General features: G+C 39.2%; 1 protein-coding gene across 1 annotated transcript; it reads left to right on the top strand.

Moving 5' to 3' along the window:
• Positions 1-956: 956 nt before the first annotated feature.
• On the top strand, positions 957-25,364 carry LOC311278848 (taste receptor type 1 member 1-like; the record flags this gene model as incomplete). The annotated part of the gene is made up of 6 exons (XM_084389942.1): positions 957-1,138; positions 1,266-1,563; positions 1,709-2,455; positions 2,699-2,911; positions 3,641-3,761; positions 24,430-25,364. 6 exons carry the CDS (start codon positions 957-959, stop codon positions 25,362-25,364), a joined length of 2,496 nt encoding a protein of 831 aa, XP_084246068.1.
• Between the last annotated feature and the right edge of the window lie 1,848 nt (positions 25,365-27,212).

The following is a 27,212-nucleotide window of genomic DNA, read 5'->3' as shown; positions in this document are numbered from 1 at the left end:
TGATTGGTCAGAGTTTTTACTGTCCTGCAGCTGCTACAGAGGTCTGATTGTTTTCATTCCTTTTTCTGAACACATAATGTATTGACTACTCTCAGGATGGAAGGACCATTTCACCCAGTATAAAAAAAAGTGTTTCTGAACAGGATTACCTACTATAGCTTTAATGGGTTTTCACAGTGAGCTCCAATGAGAGCACCCAGCTTTTATCTTACACACGCATACATACAAGCGGCTCCTGAAGACAAAAAAGCTGATGGCATGTATCACAGGCTTACGGGCACTCCGCTTGTGACTTCATGGACTGTCATTAGCCAATAAATTGACATGTTTGTCACACTAATGGTGTGGGTTGACACACTTGTGGGTCGACAAATCTGGATTAATGTCAGATATGCAAAATAAATTAAATTTATCCAGGAACTGGGTTAAGCAAATTTAAAAATGTAAAGTATATGTGAATAGCCATAGTGTTGCTAGCCATTCGAATCAATGAATTTTCTATTTCAGCATTGTTTTCAGCATTAAGCATGAACTATTTTTATACTAAAAAAATAACTTGTAACACCACAGTATTCACGTCAACAGAAGTTGCATAAAATCTCTAATGTATACATATCCTAGAGTATTTTTGTTTTTTTGGCTCACCACCTCTAAACCTCAGTGATTCTAATCCAACTGTAAACCCCTGCTGAGAGTTCAGAAGGGTACAGTTTGTTTCACACAGGCTTGTAAAATTTGTTTTTTATGATGAGCATTGTGGTGTAATGCTCTATTTAATAACTGACTGACATATGCTTTTCGAGTTTAGATATGGAAATGGCCATTTGTATCACTGAATATAGTGGTTTAAGAAAATTAAAATGAGTTTTAAGAAAATTAAGAGTAGAATATAAGCCCGATTCTCAAACGACTAGCCACTGCACATCTGCCTTATGACCAACAGGCCAACTTAAACAATGTCTCTCAGTAGCATTTACATTTTCCTTGTTGGCTTTACTAATTGTTTCTTTTTCGAAGTTTCTTGCTCAAAATCTGAGTTCAGCTTGGAAGGAGATTACTTATTGGGTGGCCTTTTCACTTTACATGAAATTGACCATGAGACACGCCTGTTCTCCCCAGAGACCACTGAATGTGTCAGGTAAGGAAGGACATTTTTATCAGCTAGGTTGCCTGTATTGTAAATCAAAGTAGCATTTCCTCATAGTCACATTTATAAACTGAAACTTTAATGACATGCTATTAACTTCATCATTGATGTTTTCAAGGCACAGTCCCTCAAAATCTGGCTATCAGATGTTGCAAGTAATGAGGTTTGCTGTTGAAGAGATTAATAACTCCACCACTCTTCTGCCCAATGTTTCTTTGGGCTATGACATTTTTGACCATTGTTCTAATACATTAAATTTCCATTCAGTCTTAAGTTTTATCTCAAGTAATGGATCAATAAAACCTAAAGAAAAACGGAACAACTATCAGCCTAAAGTGATTGCTTTAACAGGGCCATTGGGAAGCACACAAACTATTACTACTGCACCACTATTCACAATGGACCTTATACCTATGGTAAGTTAAGCTTCTTTTTATAGTTTGCATAATGAAATACTTACACACTTCCTTACTGCCATTTGTTCAGGACTACACAGTTGCTATATATACAGTAAAATGCTAATTAATGGTTTATAATATTTTGTTGTCTTCTGTTTCAAAGGTGAATTATGGAGCTTCTAACTCTGCATTAAGCAACACACTTAAGTATCCTGCTTTTGTAAGAACAATGCCTAGCAACAAAGACCTGATAGAAATGATTATTCACATCATTCAATGGTTTGGATGGAACTGGGTTGCCTTTCTTGGTAGCCAAGATAATTACAGTTCAGACGGACTAAAGCTGTTTAACGCGTATATAAGAAATACTGGCATTTGTTTGGCCTATGAAGAGCGTCTAAGCCTAAATGCAAACTACAGTCTAACACTTCAAAAGATTGACATGCTCAGTATCAATGTCATTGTTGTTTTTGCTCAGCCACAATATGCAAGCAAAATTATCAAAGCAGCCATAGCAAACAACATCCAAGACAAAGTATGGATTGCAAGTCAAGCATGGGCTATTAATCAACAGCTTCCCAGAGAGCCAGGAATTGGGAAAATTGGCACAATCATTGGTATTACGGAGAGATTGTTGACATTGCCTGGATTTGATGAATTTGTCTATAAAGACAAGAGATCAACTGATGTCACCCATAATGAAGAGAGTGACATCCAGAGTAAGAGTAAGACATGTAATCAAGTTTGTGATTACTGCACATTGTTGACCGCAGAGGAGATTATAAATGAAAATCCCACATCCTCTTTTGCCATCTATGTTGCCATATACACCATAGCTCATGCATTACATAAGGTTCTGCAGTGCGACATGAATGGATGCCGCAAAAACACAGTGGTAAAGCCATACATGGTAAGAGAATTCATTTGAATTTATGACAAGTGGATCAATATATTAATTACATTATTGAAGTAATAATGTTTTAATTATTGGTCATATTTTTATGAAATCGTATATTATATTATTTACAATATTTACAATAATTGAATAACTAAATAAAACAATATTTATATTAATTTATTAAAGTTATAGTAATATTATATTTTGTCTTTTTTTGTTAAACAATGGGGGTAAAATCACCACAACTCACAACAGCTTATGGGAGAAATGAAGACGTTGGATTTTCCACTCAATGGTCGTCAGGTGAAATATGATGATTATTATGATCCACCCATCAATTATGCAGTTGTGCTCTGGCACACTGATGTAAATCCTCCACAGTTTGAGATGGTGGGCACATATGATACATATCCAGAAATTACTTTTACAATCAACAACTCTCTCCTGCCCTGGAATAACAATGATTCTGTAAGTCTTAATTTGATGAGCCTTTATCTAAACATTTAGCTTTATAGATTCCAGTTTGTCTCAATCAAATTTAAAATATTGACATCAAGACTATTAGATTGTTCTCTGTTAATTCATTTTTTCATAAAGCTGGTAACACTTTATTTTAATGTGTCCTTGTTACATGTTACATGTAATTACTATATTAATAACTATAAATTATGCATAATTACATGCAACCATAAACCAAACCCTAATCCTAATCTAACCCTATAGCACTGGGCACAGGTGCTCTCAACCCTGGTCCTCAAATAGCCACTGTCCTGCAGAGTTCAGCTCCAACCCTAATCAAACACACCTGAACCAGCTAATTAAGCTCTTCAGGATTACTAGTAAGATACAGACAGGTGAGTTTGATCAAGGTTGGAGCTAAACTCTGCAGGAAAGTTCCCTCGAGGACCAGGGTTGAGAACCCCTGCTATAACCCCTGCAAGTACATGTAGTTAATTAATATTACTCAGTAAATGTATAATTACACTGTAACAGGCAAAATGATAACTAAACTGTAACCAAATATCTATTTTTTCTATGTTTGGAAGCAAGATTTTAGAATTTTTGGGGTGTTTAAGGGAATGTAATTTGTGTTCAGGTGAGTTAATTGTTAAAGAATACTGACACAGTTTAGAAAAATGTGTAAAATCAGTTGAGAAAAACTTTAACATTAATAACGCATTTTCTTATTCTTTAAAGGTTCCTTTCGCAAACTGCTCTGCTGAGTGCAAGGAGGGATTTTCAAGGAAACCTAGCATTTTTCATAGTTGCTGTTTTACGTGTAAAAAATGCCCACGTAACAGCTATGTGGATTATTCTCGTAAGTACATATTAAGTTTCCAAAAATTAAATGTTTATTAACATTACATTCAGTTCGAATTTACAGTTTTTTTTTTTTGTGTGTGTTACAAAAAGTGCTACATTTTTAAAACTCTTAGACGTAATCTCACAAAACAATGGTCAAAACCACAATGTTTAAAAAGGATGTGTGAGTCTGTGTGATCCTGGTAAACTCTACATTATGAGGACAGATGGCAATATCAAAAATCCTTCTCCTTGTGAGGCCATTTTTGGTCCCCATGAGGAAAACAGCTTATAAATCATACTAAGTGATGTTTTTTGTAAATGTTAAAATGCACAAAATTTTCTCTGATGGTTAGGTTTAGGGGGTAGAATATACAGTTTGTACAGTATAAAAATCATTATGTCCATTGAATGCACAAAACATCATGGAAATATCATATCTTTTAATCCCACACTGGAGGGATACTATCACAAAAATTATGGAGGTCTGTTTTTTTGGAGGTCTCCTACAATATGTTTACATGCATCAAAGGCCAAAAATCACTTTCATTTTCTCATAATATCCATTGCACATCACCACATTTTCCAATGATTCTCAAAAGACTCATCCAAAGACTCAGTCTCTCTAAACCCCTCCTTTCTGCGAGCCTACTCTGCTCTGATTGGCCAGATGTCCCAGTCTGTGGTGATTTGTCTACCGTTTACAGCAGGGGTGGGGAATGTTGGTCCTGGAGGGCCACTCTCCTGCAGAGTTTAGTTCCAACCCTAATCAAACACACCTGAACAAGCTAATCAATGTCTTCAGGATCACTAAGGCTACAATCAGGTGAGTTTTTTTCAGGGTTGGAGCTAAACTCTGCAGGACAATGGCCCTCCTGGACCAACGTTCTCCACCCCTGGTTTACAGCATATGTTGGAAACTAAATGACCATAACTGAATTTCAGCTCCAGAGGCTTGTACACACTGTAAAGACAGTAATGATGGCGTAGATTTTACCATATCAATCCGAGCGTGAGTCTGATGATGAAACATTGAAAGCTAGTTATTCAACCCGAACCTCCGTCGCAAGGATGACTTTGAGCAGAACGTTTCTCAGTGATACACTACTCAGTTTGACGTTCATCATGAGATGTTGCAACTGTAATTCCTCACCATCAGCATTAACAAGTGGATGTCCATCAACAAACAAATGTGTATATTGCTAATTTATAGCAGTGCACATGCGGGAACTGTATCATTTACTGTATCAGTAACAGCGTGTACATTATGCGAATGACTGATGTAACATTAAAGTTTGTAAAACAAGGATGTCTTGCTACATCCTTTTCATCATTACTCAAAGTAGAAAGAACAACAGACAATCTGCATTAATGGATTCAATTTCAGGTAATAGGGTCACACTGCTGATTAGCAGAAGTATTTCAGGAAGACAGTAGTAACGTGCGTTAGCCCGAGACCTACACAATATAAAACACAAAACTACGTATTTTTGAACACCCGGTAGAAAATACATTCATCGATGTCTGGCACTGTAATTTGGAGTGATGAGATACTTAGTAGACTGTCCTCACTCATTGGCTGGCTGTCTGAGTGGTGTCCGCACTAATAGAATATAGAATTATAAAATTATTCTATAATATAGAATTCATAGACAATTGGTCTAGTTGTTTCCTGAAGGTTGGGTCTTCATATGCAGGTGTGTAGGTCGCACCATATGCACCATATGGTTCTCGGGATAACCGTCAAGTGGTATCTGCACAGAGTTAAAAAAGAAAAAACAAAAGAGAACAACGGCAACAGAGCAGTATTCGTTGTAAAGACTGCAAACATTAGGGTTGTATCCTCTGTTCAATCTGAGTCTGCTATTGTTGTTCCTTCTTTCCCTATTTCTTAATTCATGAGACACCTAAAAGGAACAGTGAGGTGAGGATGGACTAGTGGTTGGGAAGGCCTATGAGGGAGTCTTCACCGCAGGGTGGGCCCCCGAAGCATGTTGCATTCGGTTCTTCCCTGGGCTCCTCACTGGTCCGTGTTGGAAACTCAGAATCGAAGACCAGGAGACTTGGTTCTTTCTTCAGCAGGATTCTTTATTGAGAACATGAGCTGTCAGTAGCTGCAGTCACCAAAGTCTAATCTAAATACAGTATTCATGGTAGTTATACACATTCAAAAAGGGGAGGGATTACATAGAGGTGGAGACTCTGAACAAAGCATGCAAATTAAGTATACAGGTTAAGGAACCCGCCCCAGACTCCAGCGTGTTACCAGTCTCAATCCAATCAGCATAACCATTCAAACGCATATGTGCTAATCCAATCAGCCTACGATTCAACGTCTGGGCTGTGGCTCTGGCTCCAAGAGCAATTAAAGACAATAAAGAGAAAACAGGAATTGCAACTCTGCTGAGCAGATAAGAATCATTCTTGTGATATCATCATCTTAACCCTAAAAGCTAAATACAAGATTCTTAAAGCATATCTGACTTAAATTCTTAAATTTGTAATCCTTCAGTCCCCCGTTTGAGAGTTCTAATAACTCTCACAAAATACACATTTAGACACTTAAAAGTTCATTCTTGTAACTTGTGATTGTTACAGGCACATATAACTTATTCTGTGTAGATTTTCTGTAATTGCATGTTGACACAGAACAAACATGCAATTAGGGTCCGTGAAGTCCTTACGGGTAATAGTCTTTTCTGGTTGGAACCGTTATTTCCTTGTGATACTAACATGTTTCCGAACCATGAAGAGTTATCTTCAGTCATCTGGTGTCATTTTGTTGAAAGATCAAGAATGTCTTGTTGTAGTTTGTTCAAGTTCTCTGATGGATGACTGAAGTTCCCGTAGGTGAGTCTCAGCGTTGTGTATTATTTTCTTTTTCTTTTGTGATAGTTCATTCAGCAGTGGGTCTAGTTGTCTTCTTGAGGTTGTGGCTTCATATGCAGGTGAGACGGTCATTGCATATGGATCTCGGAACAACCATCAAGTGGTATCTGCACAGAGGAAGAAAGAAAACAGAAAACAAAAGACGACAGAGCAGTATTTGTTCAAACACTAGGGTTGTAGCAGTATTTGTTTAAATACGGGTTGTATCGTTTTCAGAGTCTGCTGTTGTTGTTTCATTCTTTCCCTATTTCTTAATTGATTTGACACCTATGGACCAGTGAGGTGGGGATAAGAGGGGGAATGAGGAAATCTTCACCACAAGGTTTTGCCCCCGAGGCCTGTTGCACTTCGGTTCTTCCCTGGGCTCCTCAACTGGTCTGTGTGTCCTATTCTGTCCCTGTAATTGCTGTGAATGAGTTAGCAGATGACAGAAACGTATTGTACTAAGCAACAGCATATCCTGCCTGTTTGTTGCCCTTCAATAACCTTATGCACTATGCAATTATCATTATGCAATAACATTTATATCAATTTACGAAAATTCCCAAAATAATGCAATTATGAATTGCCATATTTCCATTCTCCAGTGTAACATCAGTCATAATAGACATCATAATAGAGTTAGAGCATAAAACTAATAGAGCATAATAGGGTTCCCCAAAGGAAGGCTGAGACAGTCACTTTCCATTTGTTCTATTAAACAAAAATCAGTCTTTCATCTTTGTTGTTGTTTCTGGCACTCACAGCCTAAATGGTTAACACATTATCAAGTTGCCCTACAAGTTTAACGAGGAGGGGAGGGGCTGCTTCAGAGTAGCAAGCAGGCTGAGCAGAAGCTGAGTAACCTTGTTAACTTCTTTAAAGTTCTTTTTGTTTTTCCTACACTCTCTCATCCAATGCCCAGGTTTACCACAGTAATTACAGCTGCCCTCTCTCTTAGGACTATTGCGTTTCTGTTGATTCTCTGTGTTGACATTAAAGGATGCTGCTGCAATTTTTACTCTTGCCTTGACATCAGAGTCTCTTTCCCAAGTAGCTAACCTGTCCAAGTTGTTTTGCAGGGTTCTACTGGACCATGTTAATTCTAAGTAAGGCAATGCATTTTTATGTTCTGACAAAAGACCATCAAACCATGCCCTAAAGAGGGGACCATTATCATCTAACGACTTCTCTGAAGTGTCAGCAATCCCGCTGTAAGCTGCAGCGGTCTGGCAAAATCTTTCTGTGTACTCACATACAGTTTCACCCTTCTTCTGTACACAACTGGTGATATTGGTCCAACAATGTTCTTTAACACTCTCAGAACTCCCTCTCTCAATTAATCTTTTCTGGCATTTTGAAACTCCGAATTGTTTACAGCATTTTTAAAATCATTGAATTCTGACTCAGTCAAGATCTGTGATACCAGCTGGGTGACGTCAGCTAGAGACATATCGTAGAGCCGCATCTTTTTGGACAATTCTCTCCTAAACTCAGAAAAATGTATTTGCACTGATGGCAAACTTTCAACAAGTCTCTCTATATCTTTAGGACCTAAAGCTGTGTTGACTGCTTGTATGGGGGTTGCAGATGGAACTGGATCAACCCCTTTTCCCCTACCCTGAGCCTTTTGCCTTGCTCCACACACTTCAACTGCATGTACATTTTTCATCAATCCAGCATTGACATTGTCCTCTATTCTATCAAAAGACTGTAAATCAGGATAGCTTTCATCTGACTGTTGGTCTTCTGAGTCACATTTGGTTGAGGCCTTATGGCACACCTTTTTCTTGAGACGGGACACTTGAGTGTGCAATTGTTTATTCTGTTCTTTTAACTTAGCATTACACTGAGCTTGTTCTTGTGCAATGGATAAGCTAAATTCTCTGTGACAACAGATAATGGCTTTCACATTGTTCTTGCGAATACTTGCACCTAGTATCTTTTTACAATCTTCAATTGACCATACTTTTTCTGCATCAATACCAATTTTCTTGGTCAAATCCAATTTGACCGACTCGGTCACTATGGAGTCCATGTGCTGTGCTAACAATGACTTGAACTCACTGTCTGTCCATAAAGGAATCGAAAGACCACCTTTTTCAGCTGTGGGGATTAGTCTAGCATCCTTCTAACCATTTTATGAATTTCTTTGTTACCACACAAACAAACACTAAATACTTATCTGTTCAACAGATGGTACACTTGTAAACTTTCCAATTTATCAACACTTCACACTTAACTTCCCTGCCGACAAGAACAGAGGATAAACAGAAATAACTAGCATGTAAAGCTAATCCTTCTCTGCCTAAAGCAAAGGATACAAAATATTAGCACATGCTGCCAACCGTCCCTGATAAAGCAGAGGATAAATTTTCACTTACTTTACAGAGGATAAACCTTCTCTAGCAAGAGGATAGAACAATATTAACATGTAATGCTAATCTTCTCTGCCTGGCAGAGGATATCTTTCATCTCTAAAAGCAAACTTTTTAGAGGATATCTTTAGTTGACCAAACTCTACAGCTGTTTGTTAAAGTCCCTGTAAAGGCAATTCTACAAAAAAATTCTAAACACATTATAAGTGCTAGAAATGTATTGCTAAAACATGTTACAAAGACTGAGAACTGTGAAGTACTAAATTGTGGAGTTAGACCGTTTAACAGTTTTTCACCCTTGCTGTGAGCCGGATTTTTTGGGCGGGGCTAAAACGGGGGATTGATGACGCACTGCGACCCCCTGAGCTTGATTGGGCCCCTACTTGATGACGCACGGAGTCACTAAGCCTATCGCTCAATCACGAGTTACTATCAGACAGACTACAGTTTGCTAGCTACTATGCCCACGGCTCTGGCTATGCCTTTGTCATGTAAATGCGTATTTCCTGGATGCAATCACTTAGAAAACAGATCGGTGTCCTTATTTAAATTTCCGAAAAATGATCATATCAAGAAGAGGTGGATTTATCTTGTGAAGAGCTAACGTTACCTTGATGGAGAGCTGATGATCACCACCACACCCGCCTCTGTAGAGATCAGGATAGTTTACTTTCATTGGAGACAACTGGAATTCACTGATAATCCGCTGTTACTGGTGAATGGGGCCGAACCGACTATCTCCCGCTGTCCGCTTCGACCTTCATCCTCCCGTCGCGCCGACATGCACGAGCTGTGCGCGAGTCATATTTCCCGCGAGTGGGCGTGGTTTCAGCGCAGCCAGCGGACACGCCCCCAGCGTTTGAGAGCTGAGACTACTGCTCATTTTTTCGAGATTTTGATAGCTTATTTTATTTACTTGGCGGCTTTTTTAATCATTGAAATTGGGCTGGGTGGCTAATAACACATTTTTCGGTGGTATGACAAACTCAGAACACATACTTAATTTTGACTTTACAGGGACTTTAACTTCTTCTCTGTCGGCGCAGAGGAAAACAAATTTGTACTGGTCTGCATCGGTTCTTTGAATAGAGTGAAACTCACCGAATCATTGGTTGTACAGAAACATTTCATCTGGAACTCAGTCAGAGCAGTTAATTCTTTGAGATCTTTTTGGAGCTTGAAGTTTTCAATCTGGATTCAGAAGATTCAGTCTGGAACTTAGTCAGATCTTTGTTGAGCTTGAAGTTTCAATCTGGATTCAGGTGATTCAGTCTGGAAATTAGTCAGATCTTTGTTGAGCTTGAAGTTTCAAGATTCAGATCTTTGAGCTTGAAGTTCTTTGTTGAGTTTCCTTTTCTCTGTCCGGGTCACGGGGCACCAAAACTGTTGGTCTCAGAACTCAGAATCGAAGACCAGGAGACTTGGTTCTTTCTTCAGCAGGATTCTTTATTGAAAACACAAGCTTTCGGTAGCTGCAGTCACCAAAGTCTAATCTAAATACAGTATTCATGGTAGTTATACACATTCAAAAAGGGGAGGGATTACATAGAGGTGGAGACTCTGAACAAAGCATGCAAATTAAGTATACAGGTTAAGGAACCCGCCCCAGACTCCAGCGTGTTACCAGTCTCAATCCAATCAGCATAACCATTCAAACGCATATGTGCTAATCCAATCAGCCTACTGATTCAACGTCTGGGCTGTGGCTCTGGCTCCAAGAGCAAATAAAGACAATAAAGAGAAAACAGGAATTGCAACTTTGCTGAGCAGATCAGAATCATTCATATGATATCATCATCTTAACCTTAAAAGCTAAATACAAGATTCTTAAAGCATATCTGACTTAAATTCTTAATTTTTTTTATCATTCAGTGTCCTATCCTATCCCTGTGGGGGAGGAACAACTTTACAGTGTGAAACATGAGTCCAGGTTTTCCCTCCCTGAGACAATACTGCAGCTGCTGTAATCAACATAACTTGATGTGGTCCTTGCCACTTAGGCTCTAATGGTTTGTTTTTGAATGACTTTATCATGACCCATTGACCTGGGACGATTGTGTGTCCACCTTCTGGTGGAGTCTGCCAACAAGACTCAACTCTCTCTTTGGCACTCTGCACTGCCTTTGTGAGGTTTTCACAGTAAGCGATCAGGGCATCTGAGGCAATGTGTACATCAGCATTTCTAAGATCAATCACACCTGGCATTTGCATTGGGCGTCCAGTAATAATCTCATGAGGACTCAGTCCTACTGTTCTGTTAGGTGACGCTCTCATACTACATAGTACTGCTGGCAGCGCTTCAACCCATGGTACTCCTTCCTGATGCATTTTGCTTAACCTGATTTTGATTGTTCTGTTTGATCATTCAACCTGTCCTGATGCCTGTGGCCTATAGGGACAGTGCAGATTCCACTTAACCTTCAACATTCTAGACACCTCCTTGACTACCTGTCCTGTGAAGTGTGTACCTTGATCTGAGTCAATGCAATCTGGTAATCCCCATCTGGGAAAGAAATCAGTCACAAGACATTTAGCGGTATGTGCAGCTGTAGCACACCCTGTTGGATAAGCTTCTAACCATCTTGAGAACTTGTCTATTACTACCAAAACGTCAGTTTTTCCCTTACAACGAGGCAACAATATGTACTCAACTTGCAGGTGACGAAATGGTCCTGGTGGAGCTGGGGTATGTGTTGCTACTGTAGTTGCTGCTGGCACATCATTATTTTTCTGCCATGTAACACATCTCTTGACTGTTTCGGTGGCTACCTGTCTGAATTTTGGATTCCACCATTGATTTGAGAACCTATGATTCATCGTTGCTGGACCACTGTGACCCAAATTGTGTATTTGTTAACCCCCTGAGGTCGGCGGTATCGCCGGCGATACCAGCTCGCTTTTTTTTTATCAGTGTAAAAGAAACTCATAAATACTCTGTTGACTTTGATTTTCCATAGGAGTTTCATACATCAATCGATTCTGTTAAATGTGTATTCTTTTTGTGTATACTCACAATAAAAACAAAGTGTTGTGCTTTTTGCCAAATAAAGAAAAATAAACACGAAGCGAGTTCTGCCTTCTCTCTGCCAGTGAAGTCCATTCTGAAACGCGTCCGAAAATGAACAATAACTCAGCGAATACTAAGTCAAACAGGCATACAGACACACAGGCATGAAGCTTGAATTCTCTTCTTTTAAATGAAGTAATTTATATAAAAAACAAATATTCTCATCTTGTGAAATCTGTATTAAAAGAGAACGATTCCAGTCGAGCTCATTACAGCTCATTCAGATGTAATGTGACACGCCCACGGAGAGCGCGCGCTATTCAAACGCAAATGATTGAGGCAATCCTGAAAACCTGTGAACGCCCCCATATCAGCTCGAGAAAACACAAGTTTATTCAGATCATTACTTGTTTACACCGTCTCGCAGCGCTGTGAGGAATAATAATAATGGAAAATGTACCTCAGAAGTGCGGGTATATCGAGGAGCGAGCTGAGGAATACTGTAGTAAGTTTTTTTCCTTCTCACGTGAATCGCGTTTCTGTTTATGAATGAATGAACGGCAGAGATGCGCGCTGTTTACCACAGCTCGCAAAAAGACAGTTTAAATTTAAATCGCGTGTGTGAATGAATGATGATGTTTTAGCAAACTGTATTGCTATACTGAGATGAGTAAAAATCGACTGAAATATGTTGAAATAAAATGTAGGCTATTTGTATAAGCAACGTATTAAACTGCAAATTAACATTTATATGCCCTAATATTTCATAAAAACAACGTTACAGTCAGGCGAAATATGAAAGACAACATTTTGTTGACTAGATTTGGGTACAGTTTTTAATGTAGAATATACTGCCACATCAAATAAGCTTTTGTTTAGCAATTTCTATATATATAAAATACTATTTTTGTCAAAAATAAAGTCATCAACTAAGATGTTAGCTGTTCCAATGTTGGCTATATTCAAACTAATGAATACATAGATAAAATGTAGGCCTATAATACATTTTTTTTTTTTTACAAAGAAAGAGTACACTTGAAATATTGTTGAAATTGTAATTATTGTTGTAATTGTAACCTTTTTAATAAAATAGCAAAACATATTTACAAGATAGATGTAAGCAAAATCTTAAATGGTCAATATAAGTCTTCTTCTAAATATATCTTTTGTCCTTGCATTGTGGCTCAGTCAGTGTCACACCTGAATGAATGGCTAATTATGCAGAGTCATTACGCATAATGGGTGGGACATTGTAATCTCAGGTGTAAACCACTCCTCGTTCACGCTCCCCTCGCATATTGGCTTTCCAAACTAAAAGTGTTTCACAAAACTTAAATCAATGTATCGTTTTATGTGAATGATTAGGCAGGAAGATTTTCCCATCATTTTGAAGAAAAAACTCTAGGCGACGACATCCATTAGTCAAAGTCTTATTGCCACATATTTAGTATGTGTTTTGTGGCCTTATTTCAGAAACTTTAATTTTTAGTTTTTTCGATAACCATGCATAAACATTATTCTCTCAAAAATGAAAACATGTACATACATGTGGCTCACATATTATGGTAGTCCTGTTTGTGCTATATAGAGTGAATTCACACCTTTGCCATTAATATGTTTATAAGCAACTGAAAAAAGCACAAATGTCAGGGCATGTCAGAACATCTCAAGGACCCCAAAAACACCCCAGACCCCAGAGGGTTAAGCCAAATATGGCAGCAGTGATTCGGGAGCGACATACTTTTCCCCTTTGGTCCAGCAGCCGGATGAATCAACGGTGGCTCCTTTGTCTAACCATGTCCATGCTTCATATAGAGGAACATCTTTGTACAGATCAATGATAGATTCAGGAGGCAAAATTGTACAGTTATATAGGAACAAGCCTGTTTAGCTGCTACATCTGCAAGAGCATTACCTTTAGCTTCTATAGTGTTAGTTGTGAGATGTGCTTTCACTTTGATCACCGCTAATTTCTTTGGAAGTTTCATGGCAAACATAAGATCTTTCACTAATTCAGCATGCTTAATGGGGGATCCAGCAGAAGTTAGAAACTGTCTGCTTTGCCAAATGACACCAAAATCATGAATTACCCCAAAAGCATACCTGGAATCTGTGTAGATATTTGCAACTGATCCTGAAGATAGCGTGCATGCTCTAGTTAAAGCTACCAGTTCTGCAGCCTGAGCTGAAAAATGATCTGGAAGACGACCTGAAGCAACCACTTCAGTGGTGGAAGTTACTGCATATCCTGCACATTACCTTCAATTACTTGAGCTGAACCATCAACAAACAACTCAAATTCTGAATTTTCTATGGGAGTTTCTTTTAGTTCACTTGTTCCCTGCGTATGTAAGCGTAACACTACCATGAGTCATTTCGACTTCATCCTCTAACACAACTTCAGTCATTACAGACATCATACATGAGGAGGGGTTTGTGACTGGTGCATGCTGTAAAACAATGTTCGGGGCTGTGAGGGTTGCTAACCAATTTCCCCAACGAGAGGAAGTGACAGAAGTGACTTTTTCTTGATTCATTAGTGCGGACACTGCGTGAGGGTATTTTACTTTTACAGTCTGTCCTTACACCATTCCTGATGAAGCCTGAAGCGCTAGATGAACTGCCTGTACTGCTCTGAGGCATGGGCCCATACCTTGAGTGATGTCAAGTTTACCAGAATAGTAATGGATTGGGTGTAAACTGCCCCCATGATCTTGCATTAGACATGCAGTCATGAAGCCTACGTGTTCATGGACATAAAGCACAAAGGGTCTATCAGATTGGGCAATTCCTAATGCTGGTGCTTGACATAGTGCTCTCTTCAAATCATTGAATGCTTTAGTATTCGGCGGCATGGCTAGCATGGTAGTAGGCGGAGGCATGGCTTTGACTGAAGCCACTCGATCCTGTGTAATGGATCTATTTCCTTCACCAATTTTTTGATGTGATTTGCTTTTTGGCAATTTGAGCTTTGTGAAAGCTGCATTTGTGTCCTTTTTTATGCAAATAGTCCAACAATGCTGCCAATTCAGTTTGATGTACCTCGTGATCTGTTGAGGCAATCAAAATATAATTGACATATTGGATCATAGTGGACTGTTTTACCGGACATTCTGGGTCACACAAATCACGTCTGACAGCCTGATGGTATATGGTCGGGGAGTTTTGAAATCCCTGTGGTAATCGTGTCCACTGGTATTGTTCATGGTCAACTGTGAAGGCTAACCATGGCTGGCTGTCAGAGTGTAACGGTACAGAAAAGAATCCATTAGACATATCAATTACTGAAAAAATTGTACAATCTAATGGTAAGCCATTACAAATTGTAGATGGATCTGCCACTAGCGGGGTGATTTTATCAATATGTTTATTGGCTACTCTTGTAGTCTATTGTAAGTCTCCATGTTGCATTGGACTTCTTGATGGGCCATATGGGTGAATTACATGGACTGTTGGTTTTAACTAGCACTCCTTGCGTCAGCAACTTTTCTACAATAGCTTAAATCCCCTGCATAGCTTCCTTATTGATCGGATATTGTTTGGTGACCGGAGGAGGAGTTCCCGTCAATTTGACTGGTTCTACACCTGTCAACAAACCACAATCATCCTTGTCTTTAGCCCAAATTGGATGATTCTGTAAGAAAGCATACTCTGGAGGGGTTGCATTATTGGTAGAAACTTATGCTGAGGAAATTGTAATGCTAGCAGATTCTGAGGACATCGCTAAAGTTAGATGTACTTGTCTCAGGAGATCCATGCCTAAAATTGCACCTGTATTCAATGGAGCACATATCAATTTTATAGTCAGAGTTTTCGGGCCAAATTGTACCTCTATGGGTGGGGTTTCATACAAAACAGAATCTTTACCTATTACGCCAGTTAAACAAAGTTTGGTTTTCTTGTACGGGATGTCTAAACCTTTAGACAATTTTGTAGGAATTATTTTAATCTCTGCACCTGTATCAAGCAAAAAATCAATCTCTTTCTCTTGTAGCATGTACTTTCTTTTTTAGTCCATCTATTGTCTTGTTTCATTGGGTTAAACGTAGCTGCTGCTACTCTCACTTGGGTTTTAACATTAGCATCTCTTTGCCATGTAGCTAACCTGTCTAGGTTACTTCTGAGAGTTCCATTAGACCACATAATATCTAGGAATGGCAAGGCTGATCTGTACTCAGCTATAAGACCATCTGCCCAAAGACCATCTATAAGACCAAGAGCTCCTTTATCATCTAGCACCCTTTCAGGGTCATCAACGATTCCACTATAAGTTACAGCTGCCTGACAGAACCTCTCAGTATATTCACTCACAGTTTCTTCTTTCTTTTGTACACAGCTAGTAATTCTAGACCAATCTATTTTGGGTCCTAAGATATTCTTTAGGATTTTCAAAACACCTTCTCTCAAATCGCCTTTACTGGCATGTTGTAGTTCAGATGTAACAGCAGACTCAAAACTGTTTAATTCAGATTCAATTAGAATTTGTGATATCAGCTGTGTAACTTCTGCCAATGACATGTCATAGAGACACATTTTATTGATCAATGCTCTTCTAAATTCAGAAAAATGTGTGCGTGCTGAGGGTAAGCTCTGGGATAATCTCTCTATATCTTTTGGTCCTAGCGCTTTGGCAACAGTTTGTATTTGGACAACAGAAGAGTTGGGAGGAACACTTTCAGTTCCTTCAATTCCCTGAGACCTTCTCCTAGCGCCACATACCTTTACTGAGTCTACAGGCTCATCAGTTACTGATTGGATCGCTACATCTGTTTCAAAGAAAGCTTGTAAGTCAGGGTAAATGTTATCCGGCTGACTAACTTCTTCTACATCAGTTTTTCCTATAGCTTTGTTGCGGTTCAATTTCTTGTTCAAAGAGGAAACTAGCACGGAGCTCTTTGATCTCTTTCTCTAGCTCTGAGTTATACTGCGACTGTTCTGTAGCTTTTGCTAAAATAAACTCTCTGTTGCAGCAGATAATGCCCTTCACATTGTTTTTTGCGGATGCTTGCTCCAAGCACCTTTTTACACTCATCTACTGACCAAGTTTTGTCTGGGTGAATTTCATATTTCTGAGTTAGTTCCTGTCTAACTTTTTCAGTGACTATTAGGTCCAGTTGTTCTCCTAACATTTTTTTGAACTCACTATCTGACCACAAAGGAGTTGCAAGTCCACCTTTTTCAGTTGTGGGCATTAGTCTAGCACTTTTCCTAAAACTTTGTTACCACACAAACAAACACTAAAAAAACCTTCCCTGGTTAACAGAGGGTACACTTGTTAACACAGCTTAACTATTGTTAACTCTCCAAATGACCAACACTTCACACTTAACCTCCCTGCCTACAAAAACAGAGGATAAACCAAAATATCAGCACATAATGCTAATCTTCTCTGCCTAAAGCAAAGGATACACAAATTACTAGCAATTTACGCTAATCTTCCCTGCCTGAAACAGAGGATGCAAAATATTAGCACATGATGCTAATCTTCCCTTTAAAGCAGAGGATAAACCATCTCTAGCAAGAGGATAAAACAATATTAACATGTAATGCTAATCTTCCCTGCCTGGCAGAGGATATCTTTCATCTCTAAAAGCAAACTTTTTAGAGGATAACTTAGTTAACAAAACCCTGCAGCTGTCTGTACTCTTCTCTGACGGCGCAGAGGATGACAAAATTTTAAGGGTTTTTTGGGGTCCTTGAGATGTTCTGACATGCCCTGACATTTGTGCTTTTTTCAGTTGCTTATAAACATATTAATGGCAAAGGTGTAATTAAACTCTATTTAGCACAAACAGGGCTACCATAATATGTGAGCAACATGCATGTACGTGTTTGTATTTTTGAGAGAATAATGTTTATGCATGGTTATTGAAAAAACTAAAACTAAAGTTTCTGAAATAAGGCCACAAAACACATACTAAATATGTGTCAATAAGACTTTTGACTAATGGATGTCGTTGCCTAGTGTTTTTTCTTCAAAATGATGTGAAAATCACCCTGCCTAATCATTCACATAAAACAATACATTGATTTAAATCTTAATAACATTTTATTTCATCATATTTCAGTCGATTTTTACTCATCTCAGTATAGCAATACAGTTTGCTAAAAGCGGATCATTCATTCACACACAGAAACGCGATTCAAATTTAATCTGTCTTTCTGCAAGCTGTGGTAAACAGCGCATCTCTGCCGTTCATTCATTCACACACAGAAACGCGATTCACTTGAGAATGAAAAAAAACTTACTACAGTATTCCATCCGTTGCTCCTCGAAATACCAGCACTTCTGAGGTACATTTTCCATTATTATTATTATTCCTCACAGCGCTGCGAAACGGTGTAAACAAGTACAATGATCTGAGTAAACTTGATGTGTTTTCTCGAGCTGATATGGGGGCGTTCACAGTTTGGACGGATCGCCTCAGTCATTTGCGTTTGAATAGCGCGCGCTCTCCGTGGGCGGGGTGACATTAAAAATAATTCGCTGAGATGAGAACGACTGACATCTCGCTCTTTTCATACAGATTACATAAACTGAGAATATATTTTTTCTTCTTCATTCACTTCTTCATTTTCTTCATTTAAAATAAGAGAATTCAAGCTTCATGCCTGTGTGTCTGTATGCCTGTTTGACTGAGTATTCGCTGAGTTATGGTTCATTTTCGGACGCGTTTCAGAATGGACTTCACTGACAGAGAGGAGGCAGAACTCGCATCATGTTTATTTTTCTTTATTTGGCAAAAAGCACAACACTTTGTTTTTATTATGTGTATACACAAAAAAATACACACTTAACAGGATCGATTGATGTATAACACAAGCATATAAGATAAACATTTATATTAGAATTTTGATTCTTTTTTGCACTGATAAGGAAAAAAACGAGCCTATCGCGCCGGCGCGATAGCCGACCTCAGGGGGTTAAAGGTTCTTTTGAATAGAGTGAAACTCACCGAATTGTTGGTTGTACAGAAATCTTTGTCTGGAACTCAGTCAGAAAAGTTCATTCTTTGAGATCCTTTTTGGAGCTTGAAGTTTTCAATCTGGAGGAAGCTGGAAAGATTCAGTCTGGCAATCTTTGTTTAGCTAGATGTTTTGCTCTGGATTCCAAAAGATGCAGTCTGGATCTTTGTTTGAGCTTGAAGTTTCAATCTGGATTCAGGTGAGTAGCTCTATCCAGGTCACGTGGCACCAAAACTGTTGGGAATTTCTTTCTTCAAATCAGAGACCAAGAGATGTTGGGATATCGTTCAAGTAGAAGTTATTCTTTATTGAGCGTTGCTGCAGTTCATCCAACAATCTAACTAACGTAACTTTACATGGTATCTTATAGGCAATTCAGTGGGCTGTCCTTAAAGGTGCTGACCTTACACACAGCCTTAGGGATGACCACTACATCTAATCATCTAAAGACAATTTATTGGTGGCAATTACCCCCAACTGGAGATAATGGTATTCCCCAAATTGTATAAACAACACATGGTCACGAGAACTAAGACTATGTAACATTCACACATAGTTCAACTCTTAGTAGGAAGATCAAAGACTTCCCCAAATGGTATAAACAACACATGGTCACGAGAACTAAGACTATGTAACATTCACACATAGTTCAACTCTTAAAATATATATGCATATTTTTAGGAACACTGCTACAAAAATATGCCTGTATTTCAAGTTGATAAAATAATTTCAAATACACATCAGTTTATTTGTTTATTTGTGTACTTTTACTTTTAAAATTTCATCATAACCGCGCGCATCATAACTTGCAGTCTTCAAGACGGATGCTAAGGAGTTGAAGAAAAGAATAGCTAGTGGAGATGGTAAAGTTGTTGACAATACGTCATCAAAAATCAAGTCCAGTGTGTGGAAGAAATTTGGAGTTATCTGAAGAAAACAATATTGTGAAAGGCTTTGCTCATGTTGATAAGCCGCAAATGTGGAACTTCATCACTGAGGAAGCACGCAGATAACTGTGGTAACAAACCAAGCAGTTCTATCGAACAGTATTTTTCAAATTTAACACTATTAAGTATGTGTGGTGTGCAGGGCATGTTTGAACCCAAAATTGTCAGATGTAGGCTAGACGAAATTGCGTGGCAGATATAGTGTTGTAGCAGCATCTGTTCGATTTGTAAAATGTAATAAGGCTATTCAGTTTTGTGGTAACATTAGCCATGTTCTTCATGTACCGGCCTTTTGACAGCTTTGGCTAAAGTTGTCCTTGTGTTAATGGTCGTGTAAAAACTTCTGTATGACCTGGCAATAAACATTTTTGTAAGTGTCTATACTGTGATAGTCTAAACTGATTTTATTTCGGTTGCGGGTCGGGTGGTCGGTTTTTAATTAGTGCTGCTGTCGGAAAACGGGTTGGATGCGGCTTTAAGCACTGCGGGTACAGACGCCACTCTTCCAATGCCAACTTGACTGCCAACAACTCTCTGTTACCAATGTCATAGTTAGGTTCAGCAGGTGATAAACGGTGGGATAAAAACGTGCAAGGATGCATCTTGTCGTCTGTCGAAGAGCGTTGGGAGAGAACTGCACCTACCCCCACCTCTGACGCGTCAACCTCCACCACGAACTGACGTGAGGGATCAGGGGCAACTAAGATGGGAGCCGAGACAAATTGACTTTTGAGGTTGGCGAATACAGCCTCGGCTGTATCGGACCACCTGGTCGTTCTGGGGGAGGTCAAGGCGGTCAGAGGTGTGGCTAGTTGGCTGAAGTTGCGAATGAAACGCCGATAGAAGTTGGTGAAACCCCAGAAACCTCTGTAGGGCCTTACGGGAATATGGACTTGGCCAATCTATCACAGCCTTAACCTTGTCAGGATCCATACGCACTCCCTCAGAAGAGACGATGTAGCCTAGGAAAGGGACAGACTGTGCATAAAAAGTGGATTTCTCCGCCTGGACAAAAAAGCCCATTCTCTAGCAACCTTTGAAGCACTCGTCTGACGTGCTGAACATGTTCCTGGAGAGAAGAAGAAAAAATCAATATGTCATCCAGGTAGACATATATGAATTGGTCTACCATGTCTCTCAACACGTTATTGACGAGTGCTTGGAAAACCGCTGGGGAGTTGGATAGCCCGAATGGCATAACCAAGTATTCAAAGTGGCCCCTGGGGGTGTTAAACGTGGTTTTCCATTCATCCCCCTCCCTGATGCGAACCAAATGATAGGCATTACGTAAATCCAGTTTTGTGAAGACGGAGGATGCCTGAAACCGCTTGAACGAAAACCCGCCTCATCTCTTCAGAAAGTGCCTGGAACGAGTAACAGCATAGTTGTTGGTTCACCCACACCGCCATTCCCCACAGAGCCGCCCGCCCTGAGAGTAATGTGAGCATGAAGGCCAGCTTAAATTCCTCCATGCTGAAAGTCTGTGGCTGGAGGGAAAAAAAAACATTGAGCATTTAGTAAAAAATGCCCTACAATAGTTCGGCTCACCAGAATACAGTTCAGGAGTTGATAGACGTGGTTCAGGTTGGCGGCTGGATGCAGGTGGAGTGGGGGGAACAAGCGGTGGGCTGGGTGCAGTGGAACTAGCTAGGTGTTAAAGCTGTTGGGTGAGCTCGGATAATTTTCTATCAGAGTTAGTACTGGCTGCAGATAAAGTCCTACTTGTTGGTGATTTTAATATACATGTAGATAACGAAAAAGATGCATTGGTATTGGCATTTAAAGATAGTTAGACAACACATGTCAGGACCTACTTATTGTCGTAATCATACTCTAGATCTAATATTATCACATGGAATCAATGTTGATGGTGTTTACATTCTGTAGCAGAGCGATGACATCTCAGATCATTATCTAGTCTCGTGTAAATTTCATTTAGCCAAGGCTGCAAAGCTGACTCCGTGTTACAATTATGTTAGACCTATCACTTCTGCTATTAAAGATTGCTTTATTAATAACATTCCTGATCAGTTTCATCTCCTCAGCATCCCAGATAGCTTAGAAGAACTCGATAAAACCTTTGACTCTCTCTTTTCCAGCACTTTAGACACAGTTGCTCCTTTGCGCTTAAAGCAGATTAAAGAAAATAGTCCACGCCGTGGTACAATGAGCACACTCGAGCCCTTAAGAGAGCAGCCAGAAAAATGGAGCGCAACTGGAAGAAAACAAAATTTTAGTTTTTTCACATTTCATGGAAAGAGAGCACGAGAGGCTGCGAGACTCTGCTTATTTTTCAACCCTATTAGAAGAAAATAAACAAAACCCTAGGTATTTATTGGAAACAGTGGCTAAATTAACAAAAAATAAAGCTTCAACCCCAGACGTTTCCAAGCAGCACAGCAGTAATGACTTTATTTAACTTCTTTACTTACAAGAATGATAATATCAGGGAGAAAATTTTAACTATGCAGCCGTCTCCTACAGTTTCGCATCAGACAGTGCATTGTAGTCTCCTTGGGGAAAATTTCGATTCATTCATTGCTTTAGGAGAGGAAGAATTTTCTAAACTCGTTAAATCATCTAAATCGACAACATGTATGTTAGACCCTATACCGACTAAGCTATTGAAAGAGATGCTTCCAGAGGTCATAGATCACCTTCTTAATATCACAAATTAATCTTTGTCACTAGGATACAAACCAAATCTTTTAAGCTGGCTATGATTAAATCGCTTGTTAAAAAAGCGCAACTTGATCCTACAGAATTAGTCAATTACTGGCCGATCTCAAATCTACCTTTTCTGTCAAAGATACTAGAAAAGGCAGTATCCTCACAACTATGTTACTTTTTAGAAAGAAATGGTATCTGCGAGGATTTCCAGTCAGGATTTAGACCGTACCATAGTACTGAGACAGCTCTCATTAGAGACACAAATGATTTGCTCTTATCATCGATTGAGGTTGTATCTCTCTATTAGTGTTACTTGATCTTAGTGCTGCATTTGATACTATTGACCACAACATTCTTTTAAATAGACTCGAAAATTGTTTTATTATTAAATTATTGCATTAGCATTGGTTTAAATCATAATTATCTGACCGTTATCAGTTTGTTGTAGTAAATGAAGAGATGTCTTATTGATCACAAGTTCAGTATGGAGTACCACAAGGTTCAGTACTAGGACCGTTGCGTTCACTCTGTACATGCTACCCTTGGGAGATATCATTAGGAAGCATGGCATTAGTTTTCACTGTTATGCTGAAGATACTCTGCTCTATATTTTTTCCAGCCCGTTCTCAACCCAAGGCGTCATAATACTGACGCTTTTGACATTTCGTCTACATCGAACGCACATGGCACCCTTTAGCGTCAATATGAGACGCAGATAGATATGGGCCAGAAGGCGCCTCCTAGCGGTCTAACCCTAAACCTACCCCAGACCTAAACCTACCCATAACCGAACAAAGCTATCTGCGTGTCATATTGACGCTAAAGGGTGCCATGTGCGTTCGATGTAGACGAAATGTCAAAAGCGTCAGTATATGATGTCCTAGGATGAGAATGCGTTGATTTTTTCACGCCCTGACGAAACTTACCAATTCACAAAATTAACGGAATGCATAGCTGATATAAAAAACTGGATGACTAGTAATTTCCTACTACTTAACTCAGGCAAAAAACATCCCATAAATCCTGATGTACTTGTTACATCATAAGAAGAATGGCGTCTATGCTAATATTAGTCTCTCTGTTCATCCCGGGGTTTACCGCAGTCTGCCGGATCCAGGCAGTATCCAGATCCGATGAAGGGCCTGCATCTGGACACGACAACAACGCAGTCCTGATGTGTCAACTAGTCTCTCCCCTGTGAAGGCCCCTTCTCCTTCCCTTTACCTCTGTACAGATAAAACGTTGTCAAAATATTTCCGGTTCACATGGCTACTCAGAAGCGATAAATAATTCTGTATTATACATTTTTAAGGCCAGACAAGCAATCGTGTTCTCTCTCCACGAAATTCGACGTGGAAAAACGAAAAAACGTCTAGTTGTGTTTTCTTCCAGTTTTGCTCCATTTTTCTGGCTGCTCTCTTAAGGGCCTGAGTGTGTTCGTTGCACCACAGCATTGGACTGTGTCTAAAAGCAACTGTGTCTAAAAGTGCTGGAAAAGTGCTCGCAATATCGAGTTATTCTAAGCTATCTGGGATCTGAGGAGATGAAACTGATCAGGAATATTATTAATAAAGCAATCTTCAGTGGTAGAAGTGATAGTTCTAACATATTTGTAACACGGAGTCAGCTTTGCAACCTTGGCTAAATGGAGTATACACAAGACTAGATAATGATCTGAGATGTGATCGCTCTGCTGAAGAATGTCAACAAGTTAATCATCTCATTAGCTCCTTTGTTTGGTATTTAAGCCTTGTGTTTTGTTCTGTTCAGTTGTCTGTTAATGTTGCATTTACGCCATTGTTCTGTCTATTACTAAACATAGCTACATATTATTTTACTGTTTTTCAGGGGACCCCTTTACCTGTTTTCCATGTGCAGAGAGTGAATGGTCTGATGAAGGCAGCACAACATGTAAAACACGTTCTGTTGTCTATCTTGAGTTCACAGAAATCCCCTCAATCGCTGTCATGGTTTCTTCCATATGCATAATTATTTTACTCATTGCCATATTTTGCCTTTTCTCATACAATTACAACACACCAGTGGTGAGGTCTGCTGGTGGTAGTATGTGTCTTCTTATGTTGATATGTTTGATCATGTCTAGCTTAAGTGCATTCTTTTTCTTTGGAAAACCCACATTTGCACATTGCCTCCTGAGAAAGGTCATATTTACATTTTTCTTCACTGTTTGTATTTCCTGTTTAACTGTCCGTTCCTTTCAAATTATTTGTGTTTTTAAAATGGCTGCTCAGTTCCCAAAGGTGCACAGCCTTTGGGTAAAGCACAATGGACAGTGGCTCTTCATTGCATTTTCTTCTGTCATTCATTTAATTTCTTGTGTGATATGGATGACTGTCTCTCCTGACAAACCCATCGCTGACTCATGGACTTATAATGACCAAATTATGCTCATCTGTGAAATGGGGAACTCTATAACATTAACCATAGTTGTGTTTATAGGTTGGTTTCTTGGTTTCCTGTGTCTCCTGTTTTCTTACATGGGAAGAGATCTGCCAAAAAATTACAATGAGGCCAAACCAATAACCTTCAGTCTCATTTTGTACTATCTTAGCTGGATTGTGTACTTCACAGCATACCTCTCTGTCAAAAGCAAGTATGTCACCCTTTTGAATGCAATGGCCCAGATATCCAGTATAAATGGAATTCTCTTTAGCTATTTCATACCAAAATCTTATATCATAATATTCCAACCACAAAAGAACACTCCCGCATACTTTCAAACATCTATTCAGAATTACACCCAAACCATTAGTAGGACTTAGACATTATTATGACCGCTGCTAGCGTAGCTAGCGAAAGCGGTCATATAGGGATTGTCAAAGTTTTTTTTTTTTTTTTTTTTCGTCATCTACTGAATTTTTCGTCAACGATACCAGGGACACCGAAACACCGGGGAACATGAAATTTGGTGGGCATGTAGCCCCACTAGACTTTTACGGAAAAATTTCGTTTGGTCCCCGGGGGCCACTCCCCCCCCGCGCTGGGCCCCCCCAAACCCAAAAAATGCAGTTTTTCCTAAATAACTACCTGAACCGTGGCACCGAGGATGAAGAAATTTTTATGGTATGTTGGTCTTAAGGGCCCACATCAACCTAGCCCATAATCACTCATTTGTGATTTGCGCCCCTCCCATAAAATGAAATGAAAATGAAAATGCAAATGAAAATGCAATATTATTCTGCTTTAATCGCCCCTATCCTCAGTTGAGATGTTCAGAACTGCACCATATTTCATGTGTATGATTAACTTGACATCCTCTGGGGGTATGCTAAGTTTCGTAGAATTTCATCCATGGGGGGGTATAAAATAAATTCATTTATGTGCACATTTAGTGACTGTACACTCATCGGCCTGTAGATGGTGGTGTTGAGCGAAGGGTTGCTGGTTTAGGATGATACTGTCACTAAGGTTGCCAACTGTCCCGAATTAGGCGGGACGTCCCGTATTTTGGGCCTAATTTATTTGTCCCGTGCGTGACCTCCCGTGTCCCGTTTTTTGACAAGCTGATAAACCACTGACTGATACAACAGCAACAGCAGCAGTGCTGACCACGACACTTGAGAATGATCACAGACACCTGTCATCATCCAATCACAGCTTTTTTTAATCACTGTTTTGAGACAAATCATTGTTTGATTTGCGAACATCCTCTGCCGTCTGGTCGCTTCCGCTTCAAGCCGGACTCGTCTCGCGCTAACGGTAATTTCCTTTCACTGTCCACGTTTTGGTTTCGGCTAATCAATTTTGGCGAATGCAAACAACGTGATTATTGTTCATGAGTCTAACATCCAGCCACGCAAGAAAACATGTAATCTACCTGAGGGAATAATATGCTCAAAAAACATTTCTGATTATTATTAATGTTTTAAAGCTTTTAGAAAGTACATAGAAAGCTTTTGTAACATTATCTTAACTGTCACTTTTGATTAATGTAATGCATCCTTGCTGAATAAAAGTAGGCAATTACTTTCTTTATTTTTTTTCCCAAAAAATAATCTTACTAACCCCAAACTTTTGAACTGTAAGCCTAGTGTATAATGTTAAAAATGCTTTCTATTTTAGATAAATGCTGTTATTTTGAACTATGGTTTGTTTGTAATGTGACTTTTTTCATGTATGACATTAAAATTATTTTTAGAATTAAATACATAAATAGGTTAAGCAATACAAATGTGTTTATGTCTGATAACCTTTTAAACACAAACTTAACTGCAGACACTGAAATGACGTACACTGTGTGATACAGTACAAATATTTTGAGTGTCCCTCATTTTCCTATAAATAACCACGATTGTCCCGCATTTTCCTTTTCTGAAGTTGGCAACCCTAACTGTCACACACACACATGCAGGAATACAAACAAACGCAAGCATGCACACACACTGACATCCACACGCACAGACACACACCCATACACACACATACAAATCCACATACACAGACACACACACACACACACACACACGCGCACACACATGTACGCACGCATACATACACGCACAGACACACACATACACACAGACAGACTTGCACATACTACTACTTTTTTTAGGTATATACATAAACACGCAATACAGCCAAATTGCTCCACGTCATTTATTTTTGTGGAA

The sequence above is a fragment of the Rutilus rutilus genome, assembly GCF_951802725.1.
Source record: "Rutilus rutilus genome assembly, chromosome: 19".
In the NCBI taxonomy this organism is placed as follows: domain Eukaryota; kingdom Metazoa; phylum Chordata; class Actinopteri; order Cypriniformes; family Leuciscidae; genus Rutilus; species Rutilus rutilus.
Note: the sequence above shows the minus strand (reverse complement) of the source record. Positions and strands in the feature narration are given on the sequence as shown.